This window comes from Notechis scutatus, chromosome 1 (assembly GCF_049901735.1).
Source record: "Notechis scutatus isolate UNSWTSFEM ecotype Mainland chromosome 1, rNotScu1.2, whole genome shotgun sequence".
NCBI lineage: Eukaryota > Metazoa > Chordata > Lepidosauria > Squamata > Elapidae > Notechis > Notechis scutatus.
Window position 1 is genome coordinate 321,990,369 of NC_142009.1, and position 20,426 is coordinate 322,010,794.

At 40.5% G+C, this 20,426-nt stretch overlaps 1 protein-coding gene across 1 annotated transcript; it reads left to right on the forward strand.

Annotated features, from left to right (window-relative positions):
- The first annotated feature begins 3,258 nt into the window (after window positions 1-3,258).
- On the forward strand, window positions 3,259-14,738 carry LOC148133507 (vomeronasal type-2 receptor 26-like). The gene is made up of 6 exons (XM_087963988.1): window positions 3,259-3,413; window positions 5,588-5,879; window positions 6,871-7,106; window positions 7,242-7,587; window positions 12,190-12,407; window positions 13,669-14,738. Exons 1-6 carry the CDS (start codon window positions 3,259-3,261, stop codon window positions 14,585-14,587), a joined length of 2,166 nt encoding a protein of 721 aa, XP_087820114.1. The 3' UTR covers window positions 14,588-14,738.
- The last annotated feature ends 5,688 nt before the right edge of the window (window positions 14,739-20,426 follow it).

The following is a 20,426-nucleotide window of genomic DNA, read 5'->3' on the forward strand; positions in this document are numbered from 1 at the left end:
CTTTTCCCAAGTCGCCATTTAACTTCCAGAGTTAGAGGGTAAAAACATAAATTAAGCCACTGCCACTTAATCTCCACACTCACCCCTTCCACTCTGGAATCTTTGCTTTTTAAGTTGTTTCTGACTCAGGTCCACAATAAATCTTTGAGCCATTTACCCGCTCCTTCCTCCCACTGAAAAATGCACCGCCAATCTATAAGGAGCCAGGGGAGACACTCACCCGCAGGTGGGTCGCTTCTAAGCTTGCAGTCCTTGCCGGCAGTTGCCACAAACCCACAGTTCGTTTGTTCCCCGCGTTGACTTCCCCCTCCCGAGACCAGGCAGATTTTTTAGACCAGGTAGCTTCTTTTCACTAGGCAGCTTTTTTCTCCAGGCAGCTGAAAAATTTGTGATTATTTTGTCTAGATCCTAGTGGATCGCTTGATCGCCTAATCCAACAAAGGGAAGCTGCTCAAGATGGGATTCCTGGACCCTGGCGGGAGCCCCTCGCTCTAAATCAGCTGGCTGCCTTTGTCCGAATCCTTATGCTGCTACTTTGTAGATCCCTAGGACCTAATCTATGTATTTTTGTTACTTTTGTTACTTCTACTCCTGTCTCTGAATTTAGTTACTGGTGCTTTTCTCTCCTTCAAGCTCCCAGTGGCGTGACTATGCATCTGCCTTGGTGGCCATCTTCCTCCCAGTCATGCATTTATTCATTTCACAGTGGCCTTTCTGGCTAGGAAATTGCCCAACAGCTTTAATGAAGCCAAGTTCATTACTTTCAGCATGCTGGTCTTTTACAGTGTTTGGATCTCTTTCCTCCTTCCCTTCCTGAGCACCAAAGGGAAGTCCATGGTGGCCATGGAGATCTTCTCCATCTTGGCCTCGGGCTGGTCTCCTGGCTTGCATATTTCTCCCCAAATGTTATATTATCCTACTGAGGCCTGATATGAATCAGAGAGAAAATATAATGAGACATAAGAATGTCTGATTTATGTGGAAAGTAGTAACTTTTACTTTAATACTTTTATTATATTGAACAAGTTAACAAAACCAATCTAAATTCCTTTTTTTGGGAGGGGGATAAAATTCAACATGGAAACACCCAATTCCTTTTTTTGTGTAGGAAAAAATCAAAGGCACATATTTAGGATTGAAGAGAGCATCCTGGGCAGCAGCACATGTGAAAAGAATCTCTCTCTCTTCATGAATCACAAGCTGAACATGAGCCAAGATGAGCAACATTTTGCTGATATTCTTTGTCTGATGCAAGTGAAAAACCCACAGAGTCTGTGCTGAATCAACAGGCATGAAGTGTGAAAAATAAGAGGGAATCATGGAGTCCTGGCAGTTTTCCTTAAACATCACGACACACCAATCGTCAAGGCCAATAACAGAGATCTCACCTACCTCCTCCTGGTCTCCCTCCTGCTTTGCTTCCTCTCCTCCTTCCTCTTCATTGGTTGACCTAGGAAGCTCACCTGTCTCTTCCGACAAACTGCCTTTGCCATTCTCTTTTCTGTTGCAGTTTCCTCTGTCTTGGCAAAAACTGTCATGGTGGTTCTGGCCTTCATGGCCACCAAACCAGGGAACAGGTCAAGGAAACTCTTAGGAAAATCACTGGCCAATTCCATTGTCATAGCATGTCCCCTGATCCAAGCCATTCTTTGTGTCACCTGGCTGGTAACCTCCCCTCCATTTCCCAACTTGAGCATCTTGTTGCTGATATTCTTTGTCTGATGCAGGTGAAAAACCCACAGAGTCTGTGCTGAATCAGCAGGTATGAAGTGTGAAAAATAAGAGGGAATCATGGTTCCTCCATATTCTACATTGGTTAGACCACATCTTAATACTGCATCAGCCTCAGAGACAGAACAGAACATAGTGGCAGAGTGTAAGATTCTGGCAGGGACAGCATGCACTGAATGGTACCAACAAGTAGCTGATGTTCTGTACAGGAACATATGCACAGTGTATGGACTGGACCTTCCCAAGCCCAGTTGTGATATTTCACACAAAGTTGTGGAGAACAACAGGGCTAAGATCCTCTGAGACTTCCAAATCAAGGCAGACATGCAGGTCCTTGCCAATGAACCAGACAAAGTGGTCGTAGAGAAGAAGACAGAGCTGGGGATAGATAGAGATCATGTCAAATTACAGCAACGTCAAAAAGAAGGAGGATGGGAAGCTGGATAAATTCAAAGGCCTAAAGTTGGAAGTGGATAAGATATGGAAAGGCAAAAGGGGTTGTAGTGATAGGGGTCTTTTGGGCTGTTGACTCTTAAACGGGTAGAGGGGCTCCAGCAGATCCCAGGAATAATAGCAGATGCCCAGAAGAGTGAAGTGCAAGGAACTGCTAAGATAACTGTGTCCGTCCTTGTCTTGCTTGATTCAGTGGTGACTGGGGAGGAGAGACCCCACCCTGGATCTTCTTTATGTGAGGTATCACAGGGCTCAGTGCTGTGCCCTCTCCTGTTCCACATGTACATGAGACCCAGAGTAAGCTCATCCAATGTCATGAAGTGAGGTATCCTTGATATGTTGATGATACTCAATTGTACATCGTTTGTTCGGGTAAATTAAGCATCATTGTGCATGTCCTGTCCTCTTGGATGAAGGATGCCCTGGCCACCTCCTGGTTGGACTACTGCAATGCGTTCCATATGGAGCTGCCCTTGAAGAGTATCCAGAAAATTCAGCTGGTGCAAATTGCAGTCGCAAAAAAAGTTATGCATGTTTCTGATAGGGCACATTATCTCTCTGCTTGCTGAGCTGCATTGGTTGGTCTCATCACAACAGACTTGAGGACTGTATTATTATTGTATAAAGGTTTAAGCAATGATTGTCTTCTTTATTTACAGTTTTTAACTGGACTGTTGTATGCTGCTCAGAATCCCTTTGCATGAGATGGGTAGCCATATAAATCGGATCAGTCAATCCTTTCCATTTCTTGTCTTGGGGGTATAACTAAACCAGGTATTCCATCTCGATATTGACATGATTGCTCACACTTCCTAGGGTACACCTGACTGCCACCATACACCATTAGCACCCATTCTATCTGAACATAGTATGACACAGGCCAAACTCCATCTTCTGCACAGGTGTTCACTTTCAAGTAAGTCAAAATCTCAATTCTCAAGTCTATCTGTTCTGTGGCTTAGCCACAAGAGACCCAAACATGTTTTTCCCCACCTGATGTGCAAATGACATATATTGCTAAGTGGGTAGGACAATTGCTTTTCCCTGACATCATCAGAAGAACAGTAATTCTTAATGTCTCCCCTGGAGATTTCAACCCACAAAAATCTCCAAGGTAAAACTTGGTTTGAAAAATATGCCCTGGTGGAGGACCTCACCTGGTCTTCCAGAGAGCTTACTCTGAGCTTTGGTGTGACTCAGCTGCCCTTTGTGTCAAAGCCAAAACACAGGTAAGAGAAGGCACGATTGATACAATGCTCGTTTATGGTTGATTAGTCTTGTGACTTCATTATTAAAATAAATAATGAGATACAACACATAGTCTACTTTCAGAATAGGCCAGATAGGAACAAATAAAGAGATAAAATACAAACGTGTTAATGCAAAAGGACTTCAGATAAATTTGCCTTGAGGCCATCCAGCTGGCAAGGCAGCCATAATTGTGTAAACTTGCAGAGGTTTCAAGTGCTCCCTGCAATTCTGCTTCCCACAAACCTTGATTTCTGATCTAGCAGGGAAGGTGACAAGAATGATTGGGCTGCTTCTCCTGCTGCTGCTTCTGCTCTTCTGGCTCCTGCCCCCAATGACTGCTAACAATCAATGGAAATATTACATGTCTGGTGATCTGGTTATTGGTGGGAATTTACCCCTGGCAGCTCTTATCCTCTCCAGTATAGAATATTTTCAAAATGAACCATCACTTCATATTTATAAATTCTCGTAAGATTCACCTGAATGGAAAAATATAGATGATTGTTTTCTTTCTTTTGGATTGAGAAACTCCTTTTAGAAATACTTTTCTAGTGATGTTTGCAAAGATCCTTGTATACAACTTTGTATAGATCAGATTTCTGTCCTTTCCTCAATAAATAGCCAAATTCATGAAATAGGCTAGAATTCCCAGTCTTTGCAGAAGTCTTCCTCTGGATGATTATACACCATATGAAAGTGGAGAGGGAAAACACCTTGGAGACTTTGCTGGCCTAGTAAAGATGTTCACTTATGTTTATTTGGACATAAAATCATGGTCTAAAACCCCCCAGAAAGCTCAGTCCTTTTCCAATGTAGGGTACTGCCAAAATCCCTGAGTTTGAGAATCAACATTTCTCATGAATAATGGCCTTCACTCCATCTGTGCTGTGACCCCCACTGGAGTCTTTGGGTCAGCAATGGTGACCAGACCTGAAGAAGCTGCTCCAAGAGAGACTCAAATTGATTAGGGTGGAAGAGAAGCAATTGGGGAGGATTCCAGTCATGGAAGCAAAGTGAAGAAGGGAGGTTTTATTTTGAAAAGGCAACTGGGATGATTTTTTTTTTGTGGAAAAAACAAGATGTATCACAAATTGGGAGCGATCAACCAGGCTGAAAGTTTGCCTACTAGTAAAGAAGGAAAAGAAAAAGAACTAAAACACATCAAGGAATCCCCCAGAATTTATGGCTAGCCTAGCTGGGCCTTCATCAAATCCAAAAAATGACCCAGCATGACCTCCTCTGCTATAGTCAAGGGAGAGAGTAACAACCAAGAATACATTAAGGCAGAAACTTAAGGATAAAAAACAAAATGAGCAACAGGGTATATGCAACACAATGCAGTGAGCCATGTGCAGATCTGTTCATTGGGGAAACAAAACAGCCACTTCAACAGCACATGGCACAACATAGGAGATCTAAGCCACCAGGACCAGATTCAGTGGCCCATCTGCATTTAAAAGATAAGGGTCACTCTTTTGAGGACAGCAAGGTCTACCCTTTGGATAGAGAGGACCATTGGTTTGAAAGAGGGGTCAAAGAGGCCATCTATGTTAGAACTGAGCAACCCATCCTCAACAGAGGGGGAGGGATAAGACAATGTCTATCCCCCAATTTGTGATGCAGTCCATTTGGCTGTTCCAAGAAAATTCCACACTTCTGACTCAGGTGACCCTGAGCTCACAAGTAAACCCCCAAGTACCCACCATGGTACCCACAGAGCATTAAAACCAGTTGACTTCAAAGAAAACACAACCTTTCCATTCTCCCTCCCACCAACTAATCTCAACTGTCAGTAGCTGTCCTTCCATCTCCGTACGCATACATCCAATACAATTGATGAAACGTCCAAGGTGAAACATTTTGTTTTTTCTCAAAAATCAGTCCAGTTGCCTTTCCAAAATAAAAGCCACTTTTGATGCAACTATGACCTGGATGATTGAAAATCTTCATGGACATATGAAGAAGGAAGGGATGGTAGAATCGTATAAAATTGTCCATGATGTGGAGATAGGGCCTTTCTCCTCTCTCACTAATCCTAATAATGAAACTTGGGACTTGCTGTTGAAAACTAACCCCAAAAATATGACAAGGCAAAGTCCACCTGCAGGCAGGATTTCCTTGCAAGGTCCCCCTCTGTTTTTTCTTACTATAGGCCTATACCCAAAAACTTCCAACAGTTCCTGGCCTTAATGTTTGCAGTTAAAGAAGTCAACAAGGATCTGTTTCTCCTCCCCAACATCACCCTTGGCTTCCACATCCAAAACAATTACCAAACGGAGTGGCAGATTTCTTTGATCAGTCTCTCCCTGCTCTCCACACGAGGCCAAATGGTTCCAGGTTATAAATGTTACATGAAGGACCCTCTACTCTCTGTCATTGGATGTGATGACCCCAAATCCTCAAGGCTGATGGCTTCCATCTTCAGCATCTTCAAGATCCCACAGGTAAGCACTGGATAAAATATGGAAAACACAAAGAACAGAAACACACACAGAAGCTAAGGATGAAAGCAAAGGTGTTACGAGCGGACACACATCAGAATTAATTGATTTTGACCATCCATCCTATAGTTGAGTTGATTTTTGTATTTTTTGTGTGAAGATACATTTTTATATAACCACAAAGCAATATTGATATAATTCTGAAAGAGGAATTACTTCCCGACATTCATAGAAGTTTACCATCTTTCTGCACCTTTCAGTGGAGTTTATTCTCTGTGTGGATGTTTTGTTCCTTTGACTTATGATCTATCACAGCCAGGCAAAATAGGTCACCGATGTCTCTTCCTTAGAAGGGAGGAAAATGAAGCTTTCCACTCACAATGAGTAAATCTTACTGGTGGGGCAAGAAATCACACAATGGGGGCCCTTAAAGTCACCATTAAAGTGTACATTGTGTCAGGGTTCTGACCAATTCCATAATAAAATTAGCAGTCTCAAGCCATTTAGAAAGAAAAATCCAGTGGTTTATTAGGAGCGCCATGTTGGCTCTACCTATGGGAAGCCAGCTCTCACTTCACTCAATTTGCACCTTGGTTCTGACCCTCTTTCCCCTCCCCCCAAAGTGTGCTACCAGTCACATTATCCAACGAAGCAATTCTGCGAGTCGTATAAGTCATTCCCTCCAGCCATTGTGGGTCTCCGTGGAGATGGCGTTGACTTTGGCTGGCAAGGCTGTGTCCTGTTTTGACTGAGGGGTGAATTCCTTGGTGCAGCTGTAAGGCCCCTCCCCTGACCTATGGAAACTCGGGAGCAGATCAGGGAAGCTTTGCAAGTCAACACTTTGTCTCTAAAAGAGGATTTTCGTTTTCTCCAGCTTGGTGTTGGCTTTGAGTTCACTCAGGGAGACAGAAGAGTTTATCCTTCCTTCTTCCGGATAAATCCCAAGGAATTTGCTCAGTTTGAGGGTTTAGTCCAGCTGCTCCTGTATTTCCAGTGGAACTGGGTTGGGCTGGTGGCCCCTGAAAATGATGATGGAGAACTTTTCACCTCGTCTCTGGTGCCAATGCTCAAGGAGAAGGAGATCTGCCTGGCCTTCACTCAAATGATAACACTTGATCTTACTACTGCTTCAGATTCAAAAGTAAACCATATTTTCAACACTTGGTCTAAAGGGGAAGTGATTATTCTGTTTGGAGACTCTAATACTATTGCAAATGTACACGCAGTTGTGTATGTTTATGGCATACTTAGAAAAGCATCATTTCTGAAAGTTTGGATCTTTACATCCAATTGGAAACTTAATGTGCTGAAATCTCAATATCTATTGAAAATTATAAAGTCCTTCCATGGGGCTTTGAATTTTAGGCACCACACTGGGGATGTCTCAGAATTCAGCCGTTTTCTCCTGTCTTTAGACCCTTTGAACCCACAAGAAGATGTCTTTCTCCCACGATGGTGGGAATGGGTCTTTGACTGCAACATCCACAAGCCTGGAAAGACCCCTCCAAAGGGGGAAAAACCATGTACAGGAAAGGAGAATTTACAGAATCTGCCATCCTACTGGTTTGAAACAAGCATTACCGGAGAAAGCTACAATATCTACAATGCCATTTATGCTCTGGCACACGCATTACATGCAATGCATGGATCCAGAGGGCAACCATCCATGCTGAGACTTGGAGAGAGGATCTCAAATGTCCAGTCCTGGCAGGTAATCTCTGGGTGTCAGATCTGCCACCTCACTTCTTCTTTTGTCTTACTTCAGGGCCTGCCTGCCATAGATGCTGGAGTGGAGGGAAGCTTTTTGGGAAGGGGAATGGAGCACCTCTGATGTACTTTGGGCCAGCTGGAGAAAACATCTGAAGGACAACCAGCCAGAGAGAAAAGTGCAGCTGCATTCCAAGAACTGCCAAAAACTTCTCTTTTGATTATGATTGGGCATGAGGGGCCAATGGGAGGATAGGCCTGGGAAACAGGGGAAGTTTATGAGGGAATTGACACAGGATCCTCAAACTAGGCTTTGCCTTACTGTACTTCCTTTGACTTTGGCAAAACTATACCTTGCCCTCAAAAATGAAGTTAATGGACTGTTTCTGCCTTCTGAGTTGATGTTGTGGTTATCCGACAGCAGGTGCAGGTGGCTGAGAAGAGCAAGGACTCAAATGAGGGGCCAGGACCATTAGGGAGTGGACTGCTGCCTTCAGAGATTGTGGGGGCTGGCAGGAACAATGAGGAGGTTCCTGAGGAGCCTGTGCCAAGTGCATGCATGAACGCAAGGTTGCTTGCAGGAAAGAGCAGCTACAACAGCACGGGCGACTTGGGAATAAGGCTGTAAGGTAATGGCCCCTCCTTCAAGAAGATAAAAGGCAGCTGTGCAGAGAACATTCTTTGTAGGAAGCAAAGACGTTTTGAAACTCAGCCTCGTGGACATTACAGTTGGTATTTTAAGACTGTTGTACTGAAAACTATTTCTTATCTGTTGTTTTTTGGCAGCCTTGCAAAAATTTGGCAAAGCTCTTTCTTATCAGTGCTGATTAATTGGAAGCAGCCTTTTATCTGTGAAGAAATAGAATTCTTAGCTGAACCAATAAAAGGTTGTGCTGCTGCCTTTGTCTTGTGTTTGCTCTCTTGGAACTAGGTTGGGTCAGGACAGTTCAAGTCAAAACAGATCTTATTCAGGCCACAGATCTTTAGAGAGGAAGCTCCTCATGTCAATTTCTTGAGTTAAATATCTTTATGGCATGATATCCCTGCATCAAATCTGCATAAAACCAGTGTCAGGGTTCCAGAGATTGCCCTAATTAAATCATGAGCTTTGAGCCAAGCTTCAAAAAGATCCAAAAGATTTATTAGGAGCAACATGTTGGCATTGACCCATATGAAGCCCACTCTGCCAGGGATGGGATTCAAATTTTTTAACGAACGGTTCTGTGGGCATGGCTAAGGTGCTTTTAATATATCTATATCTATATCTATATCTATATCTATATCTATATCTATATCTATATCTATATCTATATATCTATATCTATATCTATAAGTTTTCCTGGGTATATCTATATCATATCAGCTTGTTTGATACCTCGGTAGTTCTGCTTTCAAAATTGTAGCTACAACATTAAAGCACAACTACAATGACGTGAAAATACCGTTTATAAAGCTAATATATATATATATATATATATATATATATATATATATATATATATATATATATATATATATATATATATATATAATGTTTTCTGAGGTTCTCGGGTATTTGTATGTGGATCTTTGGTTATTTGGGTTTTCTCCCGCGTAAGATTGGAAGTATCTAGGCAACGTTTCGATGAAGTCTCATTCATCATCTTCAGGCTTCTGTCTTCAGCTCTGTGCTTCTCAGACTGATGAGATTCTGCTGAAACGTTGCTACAACTTTAAAAGCACAACTATAATGGCGTGGGAAAATACCCGAACAAAGCTGAAGGCCATACATGTAAGTACCGAAAAATAATATATATATATATATATATATATATATATATATATATATATAATATATGGATCTTTGGTTATTCGGGTTTTTCTCCGAATAACCAAAGATCCACGTACAAATATCCGTGAAACCTCAGAAAACAAATATATATATATATTTGATTTTAGTCATTTAAATCCAATAGCCAAAAATCCAAAAATCACCAAGTAATCCAAATAATCCAAAACTGTTTCTTCTTGCTTCTTTTTTCCACTTTCTCTTCCTGTGGTTCTATTATTTTGTTACAAAGTTTCAGTTAGAATGTATCTTTTAGGAATCTTGTTAAGGTTTCACTGTAAGTTCCTTTTAGTTCCAGGCAGTCTCCTCCATTTTTTCAGATCCTGCCCTTTTATTCTTTCCTTTTCTCTCCTTTCCTGCTTTTAAAGGTTTTTGAGTATCCAAAAGTCTTTATTATCCCTTTGACATTTTATTTTCAGCTTAAATGCCTATTGATGTCAAAGTGGATTTTTGTCAATTTCTTACTTAAATCTCTTAGCTGTCAGTATAAGGAAGGGAAGAAAAAAAAAGCCAAATCCTTTCCTTTCCCTTTCTCCTTCGCTGCCTCAAAGTCTTCTTTGGGAACAATGTTATTTTTTATAGTTCAAATTCCAGGGTACCTTACGTTGTTGCTTTTTCAGTTTAACTCAGTCAACCAAAACTTTATCTTCTTATCTCCCTCCTGCACATTCTTTTCCGGTCGAGTTCTTCTTTGAGGTGGCCATTTCTGACCACCGCTTCAACCGCCTTTGGGAAAGGGAGTAATGGCCAGCTGAGGAGGAGAGATGCGGCTCTCCTCGACAGTGCTGGTGGTCTCTCCCCTCTTCACCACCTCTACGGGATGGCTTAGCCCCAAATCAAGCCTGCTTGGGGCGCTCCGGTGGCAAGCACGGATCGAAACCGTGCACGATCATGGATTTTGGTTCATCGCCAAAGAAGCTCAAACTGGAAGTCCATGCTTACTTAGATTGTTACATGTGTATGAATTAAAATATCATTTTTTCCTCCTTTCTGAAATGCATAAATATAATAAGTTCATCCTTTTTTCTGCAGGCGTCCCTCCCATTATTTCTGGAGAAAATTCCTCCAAGATGCATCTTAACGACAAATTAAGTAGTGAGCCTTGATTATTTGTTTGGGTCCTGCATTTTGGTCCCACAACAATTTCTAAATGAGTTACCAGTTGCTCTTTCATTCTAGGTTCTATTTTTTTCTAGCCAGGAAGGCAGCATAACCACCTTTCCTTGCCAGCCTTCACTTTTAAGGATTGGGAATTCTGGTCCATTTTCCAGGGTTTAACTCCCCTTTACCCAACACTTCACCCTATAGCGTCCTCTCCCTTCCAGTCTTGATTCTTGTGTTATAACCATGCAATTTTCCATTTGACTGAGTTGCTTCTCCATCACACATTCCTTGGGAGGAAATAATTTCTTGTGGCCAGATTATTATAACTGGTCTGCATCTTAGGAAGGCTCATAAGGCTGAAAGGCTCAGCTCCGCTTTGCTCAGCCGTGGCTACTTCAGAGCCCCCTTGCTCACTCCACCAAATACCCCTCCTTTTAATTCTCTACCTCAATGTCCTTCCACTCTTACACCCATCCCCTGTGCCCCTCAGTGCTTCCTCGCTGTGGCGTTTGGTTTTCATGGTTTTGTAAGTTGCAAAAACTAGGTACCTGATGAATTAGTAAGATTAGAGGTGACATGATGGCTGTCTTCCAACATCTGAGGGGTTGTCACAGAGAAGAAGGGGTTGACTTCTAATCCAAAGCACTTTAGGGCAGGACAAGAAGTAAGAGATGAAAGAATAAGAGAGAATTAAAGAAACGTTTTCTGACATTCTTAATTAGAAACAAAGAAAATGTCAACTCTGAAGCTGGCCTGTCTGAGGCCATTTTGAGACTTTTATGCTGACACACCAAAGGAGAGCGACAGGGAGGAGAGAATGGAGATAATGGGGGTGTTGTAACCAAAACAAAATACTTTCTCTTGCGAACCAAGGACATTCCTGCAGGTGCTCGGAAGGAGGGGACAGGAGTTACCCAGCAACTGGACAGTAACATGATTGGACCATGTGACTAATTGTTTTGGGAAAGTGAAAAACATTTACTTTTAATTAGGTGGAAACTTCAGAAATAGTCAGAGTCCATTTTCACCAGCCTGTGCCAATATGATATATGCAAAAAATTGTTCTTTGAGGAAATTGCCTTCCTTGGAGTTTTGTTTGCTGTGGGTAAGTTACTTGGAACCCTGACAGAAATATAGAAAATGGACAGCAGAAAAAAACCTAAATGGTCCATCAAGTCTGCCCTTTGAGTTTATCTTTTTTATTTCTCTTTAATTTATTTTTTTTGTTATTCTTTACAATTTATTTTTATTTCATTTTATTTTGTTGTTGGATGACGGATATGTGTTTATCTCAAGCCTGTTTAAACTCAGATACTGATGATTGACCCACAACCTACACTGGGAGTTGGTTCCAAGCTTCCTCTACTCTTTCTGTGAAGGAATCCTTTCTGACATTATTTCTGAACATCCCTCCTGTCACTTTGAGGGCATGTCCCCCATGCTCCTCATTCTTGCTTAGGATCAAAAATAATGCCTTCTAGATCCCTATTCATACCTTTCATCTATTCAAAGGTTTTAATCATGTCATTGTCCCCTTTCCATTCTGTCCTCCAGTTGTCCATATTCAGGAAAATCTCCTAAAACGGTGACCAGCCCAGAATGATAGCAGCCATTATGTCTCATTTGGGGCTTTTAGCCAATGACTCCAATTTCTGAAGATCTCTTTTCTTTCAGCTTCTTCCCTATTTGAGCAATGTCCAGTTCAACAACAGTGCTGGTGATGAAATCTCCTTCTCAGAAAATGGACTGGGATCTGCTGGTTATGATCTTCTGAACTGGGTTTTCCTCCCCAATTTATCGTTTGTCCCTGTGAAAGTTGGACAAATAGATCCTGGGGCTCCCCAGGCCAGGATTTCACCATCAACTCCAATGCAATTGTCTGGTCAAGAAAGGTGAGCTGGAAGGTCAAAGAAATTCAGCAAAAGACTCATTCTCTTCTGGGGATTCAAAACTTCCTCCTTACTGGAAAAAGGTCACTGAATCAGAAATTTGGCAACCATCTGTTTAGAAAAACATGGTTTGCATGTAAAATATTTGACGTTCTGCTTGAAATCCAGGATGCATTTAGAGCAGCCAACACCTGTTTCCATAGATGATTCCCATTCAATTAGATTCCCATGACTGTTTGTTTTAGGAAAGCTGTAGTTCAATTCCCAAGTCTTCTTTAATGTGCCAAGTCCCAGTTCCAATCTCTAGAATCTATCGGTGGTGTGAAGTGTCACTGGCTTTAATCCCCCTATAGCATTTCCTGGGTTCCAATAGACTTTTTGTAAACATGTTGACAATGAAAACAAAAATGTATATATGAATACATGAAACATGTTAATTGCTTAGGCCACCTATAGCATTTCTCTTTTCTCTTCTAGAAGGGTGCCCTTTGCCAGGTGTGGCATCAAGAGGTGCCAGGCAGGAGAGAGGAAGAGAGTTCCAGAAGGCAAGGAAGTTTGCTGCTACCAATGTGCCCCTTGTCCAGAGGGGGCTATTTCTAATCAGACAGGTAGAGCACACTTTCAGTGTAGATCTTCCAAGATGAAGGAAACCATTCAGTAGAAACAACTATGAAGTTTTTTTAATGGATTGACATTTTTCAAAATATTCATCCTTTGCAGCAGAATCTTGGAGTTGATGGATCTAAATTATCCTCCTAGCCACCATTCCTGCTCCACAGCAATTTAATGCAGGATAGTTTCAGGGCAGAATTCATGGGTTCCCTTTCTAGATTTTCTAGTCCTTCTCTTGCAACCCATCAAGGAAACCAGCAATCAAACTTTCCATGAAGGAGTGGGTTGTTGAGGGTCAAGTTTTAATTTTTATTATTTAAGATGAGCATCTTCTGTCGGCGCTATCAGTCTCCCAGGAGGTTCATAGACCTGTTGGAGAAAGGGGAGATCCACCTAACTTTGTCTTCCTGCCCTTCCCTATAGAAGCAAATAGTCAGAATGAGTCAATCCAAAATCCAAAGTAGAGAACTTGTTTGTCCCAAAGGTGCTTTTTCAAGAGGAAACGGGACTTTCTGGTTTTTCTTGGATGAGAATTGAAGTCTTCAGAAAAAACCAGAAATTCTAATTACCTCTTCAAAAATCACCTTCAGTATTGAATAAATCAATATTGAAGGATGATTTGCCCCTTTTTTATATACCACCAAATGTAAAGTGACTTTATTTCAGATGCAGCTTCCTGTGATCCCTGCCCAGAAGACCAGTATCCCAACAAGGACAAGGTCAAATGCATTGCCAAGAAGCTCCACTTTCTCTCTTATCAAGACACCCTGGGATATGTTTTAGTTTCTCTCACTCTTTCTCTCTCCATGATCACATTGGGAGTCCTGGCAGTTTTCCTTAAACATTGTGACACACCAATTGTCAAGGCCAATAACAGAGATCTCACCTACCTCCTCCTGGTCTCCCTCCTGCTTTGCTTCTTCTCCTCCTTCTTCTTCATTGGTCAACCCAGGAAGCTCACCTGTCTCTTCCGACAAACTGCCTTTGCCATTCTCTTTTCTCTTGCAGTTTCCTCTGTCTTGGCAAAAACTGTCATGGTGGTTCTGGCCTTCATGGCCACCAAACCAGGGAACAGGTCAAGGAAACTCTTAGGAATATCACTGACCAATTCCATTGTCATAGCATGTCCCCTGATCCAAGCCGTTCTTTGTGTCACCTGGCTGGTAACCTCCCCTCCATTTCCCCACTTGGACTTCCACTCCTTGACTGGTGAGATCATTTCTGAATGTCAGGAAGGCTCAGCGTCAATGTTTTATGCTGTCCTCGCCTACCTGGGTTTCCTGGCCCTCATCAGTTTCACCGTGGCCTTTCTGGCTAGGAAATTGCCTGACAGTTTTAATGAAGCCAAGTTTATTACTTTCAGCATGCTGGTCTTTTGCAGTGTTTGGATCACCTTCCTCCCCAGCTACCTGAGCACCAAAGGGAAGTCCATGGTGGCCGTGGAGATCTTCTCCATCTTGGCCTCTGGGGCTGGTCTCTTGGCTTGTATCTTTTTCCCCAAATGCTTCATTATCCTACTGAGGCCCAATCTGAATTGTAGGGAAAATATGATAAGGAACAAAAATCTCTAACTGGTGGACACCCAAGAAACATTTTAATTTTCCTTTGAAGCATGTTTAACATCTTATGACATTTCTAAAACACGATGATAGAGAATGAGGAACATTAAATAACACATTGTCAAATGCTACAACTGGTTACAATAAAAGTCACTTGTTTAAAATGGACAGATATAGAAATTGAATTAATAACTAAATGAATAAATAACGATGTTATTTATTTGATGTTGTTTTTCATATTGTGTCCCAGTGCCTTATGTAGAAAGAAAGCTTGGTGTGATACATCTTTGATCTTTAAGTGTTCAGACTCTCCACAAATTAATCTCATCCTATTATATAAACTGAAGCTTTACAAACACCTACTATAACTAACATCTGCTTTTTGAAGAGGAGATGAAAGTCCAGAGACACCTACGTTATAGGGCAGTCCTAAGCAAGTCAGTGGAATGGAATGGGATGGGATGCGATGCGATGCGATAGGATAGGGTAGGGTAGGGTAGGGTAGGGTAGGGTAGGGTAGGGTAGGACAGGACAGGACAGAACAAAACAGAACAGAACAGAACAGAATAGAATTTAGAATTCAGAATTTTGAGTAGAATTTAGAATAGAATTTAGAATAGAACAAAATAGAACAGGACAGGACAGAACAGAATAGAATTACAGAATAGCAAAACGAACAGCAACAGCAACAGCAACAGCAACAGCAACAGCAAGAGAAGAGAAGAGAAGAGAAGAGAAGAGAAGAGAAGAGAAGAGAAGAGAAGAGAAGAGAATTTATTGGCCAAGTGTGATTGGAGACACAAGGAATTTGACTTTGTTGCATATGCTCTCAGTGTACATAAAAAGAAAAAAATACATTCATCAAGAACCATAAGATTTTGAAGATCCAGGTCACAAATAAGGTTAAAAATTTGGGGATACATTTGACAGCAACTCAAGCAACAGATCTTGGCAGACTTGGCAAAATGGGAAAATTTACAACTATCATTAATAGGGAGAATATCAACAATTGAGATGAATATTACCAGACAATTCCAATTAGGTTAGGGAAAGATTTTTTTTGATAAAAATTTTATTTGGGTTTTCACAAAAACATAATACAAATAAAACATCTTTTTTATTTTGAGAATAGCATGATCCTGGGTTATCACAAATTCAATTTCATATTCATCTGTGTGTTCTATTCCATATCTTATTACTATTTTAACATTTTCTCCATAATTTTTCCCCTCCCTTGGTTTTCTCAACTTTATTTTTGATTATCTCATATTTAACTTCAATTATATATTTTTTTCTAAGTTTCAATGTCTTTCTAATCATTATATTTATACTTTTGTCTGTCCTGTTTCAATTTCATATTGTCTTTTCTCATTAAACAAATTTCCCCCTGTAGTTACTAATTGGAGTATGACACCTTTATATCTTTTAATTTTATCCATTCAACTCTTATTTAAACTTCAATTTATGCCTTTAAAATTATAACATTCAATATAGTACATAACTTCCAATCGAATTCTGCTTGGTACATTCTTAAAATACACACACTAGTCCATGGTGGCTGTGGAGATTTTCTCCATCTTGGCCTCTGGGACTGGTCTCTTGGTTTGTATCTTTCTCCCCAAATGCTACATTATCCTACTGAGGCCTGATCTGAATCAGAGAGAAAATATAATGAGGCATAAGAACATCTGATTTATGTGGAAAGTAGTAACTTTTACTTTAAAACTTTTATTATATTGAACAAGTTAAAAAAAACCAATCTAAATTCCTTTTTCTGGGAGTGGGATAAAATTCAATATGGACATATCCAAGTCCTTCTTTTTGTGTAGAAAAAAATCAAAGCACATATTTAGAATTGAAGAGAGCATCCTGGGCAGCCGCACATGTGAAAAGAATCTCTCTCTCTTCATGAATCACAAGCTGAACATGAGCCAACATGAGCAGCTTGTTGCTGATATTCTTTGTCTGATGCAGGTGAAAAACCCACAGAGTCTGTGCTGAATCAGCAGGTATGAAGTGTGAAAAATAAGAGGGAATCATGGTTCCTCCATATTCTACATTGGTTAGACCACATCTGAATATTGCATTCAGCCTCAGAGACAGACCAGAACATAGTGGCAGAGTGTAAGATTCTGGCAGGGACAGCATGCACTGAATGGTACCAACAAGTAGCTGATGTTCTGTACAGGAACATATACACAGTGTAGGGACTGGACCTTCCCAAGCCCAGTTGTGATCTTTCACACAAAGTTGTGGAGAATAACAGGGCTAAGATTCTCTGTGACTTCCAGATAAAGGCAGACATGCAGGTCCTTGCCAATGAACCAGATAAAGAGGTCATAGATAAGAAGACAGAGGTGGGGTTAGATGCAGCCATGTCAAATAACAGCAACATCAGGAAGAAGGAGGATGGGAAGCTGGAGAAAGGTCAAAAGAATGAACTGGAGAAGATATGGAAGGGGGGTCCTAGTGATAGGGGTCCTTTGGTCTGTACTCTGGTAGAGGGGCTCCAGTGGCTCCCAGGAATAATAGCAGATAGTCAGAAGAGTGAAGTGGAAGGAACTACTAAGTGTCATGCCCCTGGTGGAGACTGACTCTGAAGGAGAGGAGAGGGAGTGGAAGTATGGCTCTGGAGGTTGTGGAGGAGGCTGGGGAAGGGCAGAGGCTGGCTGAGCAATCAGAGGAGGACCCAGGCACATTCTGGTCAGAAAGCTGGTTGGCAGATTAAAGAAGATAGTTCGCAGTTCAAGAAACCAGTTGTCATACTAAAATTAATAATGCTGACAATAGTTGGATGTAGCAACTGCTAAGGGGAAGGAGATTACTGGAAATGAACAACTACTGGGATGGAATGCTGGGAAGAGGATGATTGTCCACCCAGAAATCAACCAATAAAAATAAGGGGCATTAATGGGCTGGAGTTTTGACACCTTATTTAACTATCATGTATCCCTATGTAAAATGTATCCTGTGTGTCTACCCACATGAGAGTAGGAGTCCAGCCTTGGCAAACATTTCAATAAAAAAAGGTCTTAACTTTGCTTCTGGTAAATTAAGCAGCACTCTACGTGTCCTGTCCTGCTGGACATCCTGGTAACCTCCTGCTTGGACTATTACTATTGGGCTGTCCTTGAAGGGTAGCCAGAAACTTCAGCTGCTAGAAATTGAAGCAGCAACAAAAGTTATGCATGTTTCTGGTAGGGTACATTATTGCTCTTCTTGCTAGTTGCATTGATTGGTCTCATCACAGCAGAGTTGGGGACTCTCTTATTATTTTATAAAGGTTTTAAGCAATGATTGCCTTCTTAATTTACCATTTACAAAATGGGGAGGTGATAAGCAACCTGGGAAAGCCAAGGGAAATCATCAAAACCATAAAAAAGTGAAAGTTAGAATATTTTGGATATGTGGTCTTCCAGTTAGGCTCCCTTGAGGACAAACTGAATCCACGACCATTTGCGGTTTCAGTTTGTGCTCGCCACTGGAGGGCCACGATCTACCTGATTTGGGGCTGAAGCCACCCTGTAGAGGTGGCGGAGAAAGGGGAGTATGCCAGCTGAGTTGAGGGGAGCCACATTCCCCCTCCTTGGTGAGGCATAAAACTCCTCTCCGAAGGCGGATGCAGAGATGGCCAAAATGGCCCAAAGAGCCCAAAAGGGACAAAAGAGGAAGATCTTACCAGACAAGATCATGCAGGAGCAGAGAGAAGAAGAGGACAGCTTGGGTGACTGGGTTAAACTGGATTAACATCTGAATATAAGGAACCCTGGAGCTAAAATACTTAAGAACTCTTAGGAAAATATTTTTAAAGCTGCGGTACAGAAGAGAAGGAAAAAAAAATATCTGAAAAAAGGGGGTGAAATTTGGACATACTAAAGAGTGCTACCTGATGCTGAAATAAACGAATGTGAACTTTTAAAAGACTTTTAAAGAAAAATAAAGAAAGAAATGTTGCTACAATCAAATAGAGCTCCTGGAAGGTGAAAGTGCAGTTTGGAACTTTGTAACAAAGAAAGAAGCAAGAAAAAAGTGTTCTGGAATTGTTTGATGATTTTGGAAACTTTGAACATTGGATTATTCCTGGAAAATATTGAAATTTATTCTGGGAAGCAATCTTATAGAATTTGGTTGTCTAAAAGTACTGGGAAGTGTTGAAAGATGGCAGAACCTTACTTGGAACTGAAAATGGTACTAAAAATATGAAGGAACAATTGCAAGTGAAAGGAGAATTGTTTGTCTTTGTTCTGCAATCTCTGGAAATGGTGGTCTTGGACTATGAGGATCAGCAAAAAGCTCCAGAAGCAGAAGAAGACTTGAATAAAGGAGAGGCCATCTTTAATAAAAAAATTGGGACAACGAGGTTTGAAACTCAAAAGGGGGGAAAGGGACTTAAAAACTGGAGATTAGAGGAGGTAATTAGAAAAAGGAACATTGTGAGAAATAAACAAAATATAAGGAAAAAGCAGAAAGGAGGATTACAGTAGGAAGCATTAAAGAGGGAGTGAGAAAAAGGGGGGAAATGAAGGGGAAAAGAAGTTACAAAAAACAGAATCAGGAAATAAAGACATATGGGAAATGAACAAGAATTAAAGGGAATAGTTTTATTGATGGACACAGAGATAATGGCTGAAATTACAACTAAAATAGAGGAGTCTGCATGGTGATAAGGGATTGTATAAATATTTTAGAAATAAGGAATTATGTAGAAAACAGGAAAATATATGTAATTAAAATGGAAGATGAAATGGGAATTGTTTCTTAATGGAAAGCATGATAACAGCTAGATCAAATAAAAAACAAAAATATGTAAAATACGATTGAATTATATTAATGTATATTAAGGATTTATAAAATGTGATTGAAATGAATTATGAGAAGGATTTTAAGGGAATTAATACCAGTTTTTTCTTTAGCATAAATTTGAATTGATTAATTATTTTCATTCATTTTATTTATTTTTTATTTATTTTAAACTTAAAATTGTTTAGAGGTAATTTAAAGGGGAAGTACTGCGCAGAATCTGACTAAAAAGGGATTTATGTTATAATATAATTATTAGATGATGGAAATTATAATTTTTTAATGGGATAATTTAGAAGTAAAATATTTAATGGGATGTGAAAGGGAATCAACTATAAGCAATGAAGGTGACACATTTTAATTGGCAACTATAGGTGAAACCTTGCTTTGTTATGTTTGAAATGTGGATATGGATTGAAATTGTACACAGGACAGATAAAAGTATAAGTATAATCATTTTGAACATTATTTTGAAAATATCCTTGAAAAGGATATGAAATAGATTTTAGAAATGAATGAGAGAATTACAAAATAAGCCTGAGGGAAGTATTTGAGGGGAAAATTAATGAAGAATATTTAAAATAGTGATAAGATATGATATTAAACATTAAAGATGAATATTTATTTTTATTTTATTTTATTTATTTTGATTTGTCAATCGCTTACAAGATAATAAGTATAAGTATATACATAGTTATGAATACTATGAAATGGGTACATGTAAGAAAAAATAAAAGAAACAATAGGACAGGGATGGTAGGCACGTTGGTGTGCTTATGTACGCCCCCTACAGACCTCTTAGGAAAGGGGTGAGGTCAGTAGCAGACAGTCTAAGGTTAAAGTTTTTGGGGTTTGGGGAGGAAACCCCAGAGTCAGGTAGAGTATTCCAGACATTGACCACTCTGTTGCTGAAGTCGTATTTTCTGCAATCAAGTTTGGTGCGATTTACCTTGAGTTTGTATCTACCCTGTTTCTCCAACAATACGGCCTCCCCCAATAGGAAGTCCCAGCATGTTTTATAGGTATGAAATGAAATTAAGCCCCTCCCCCC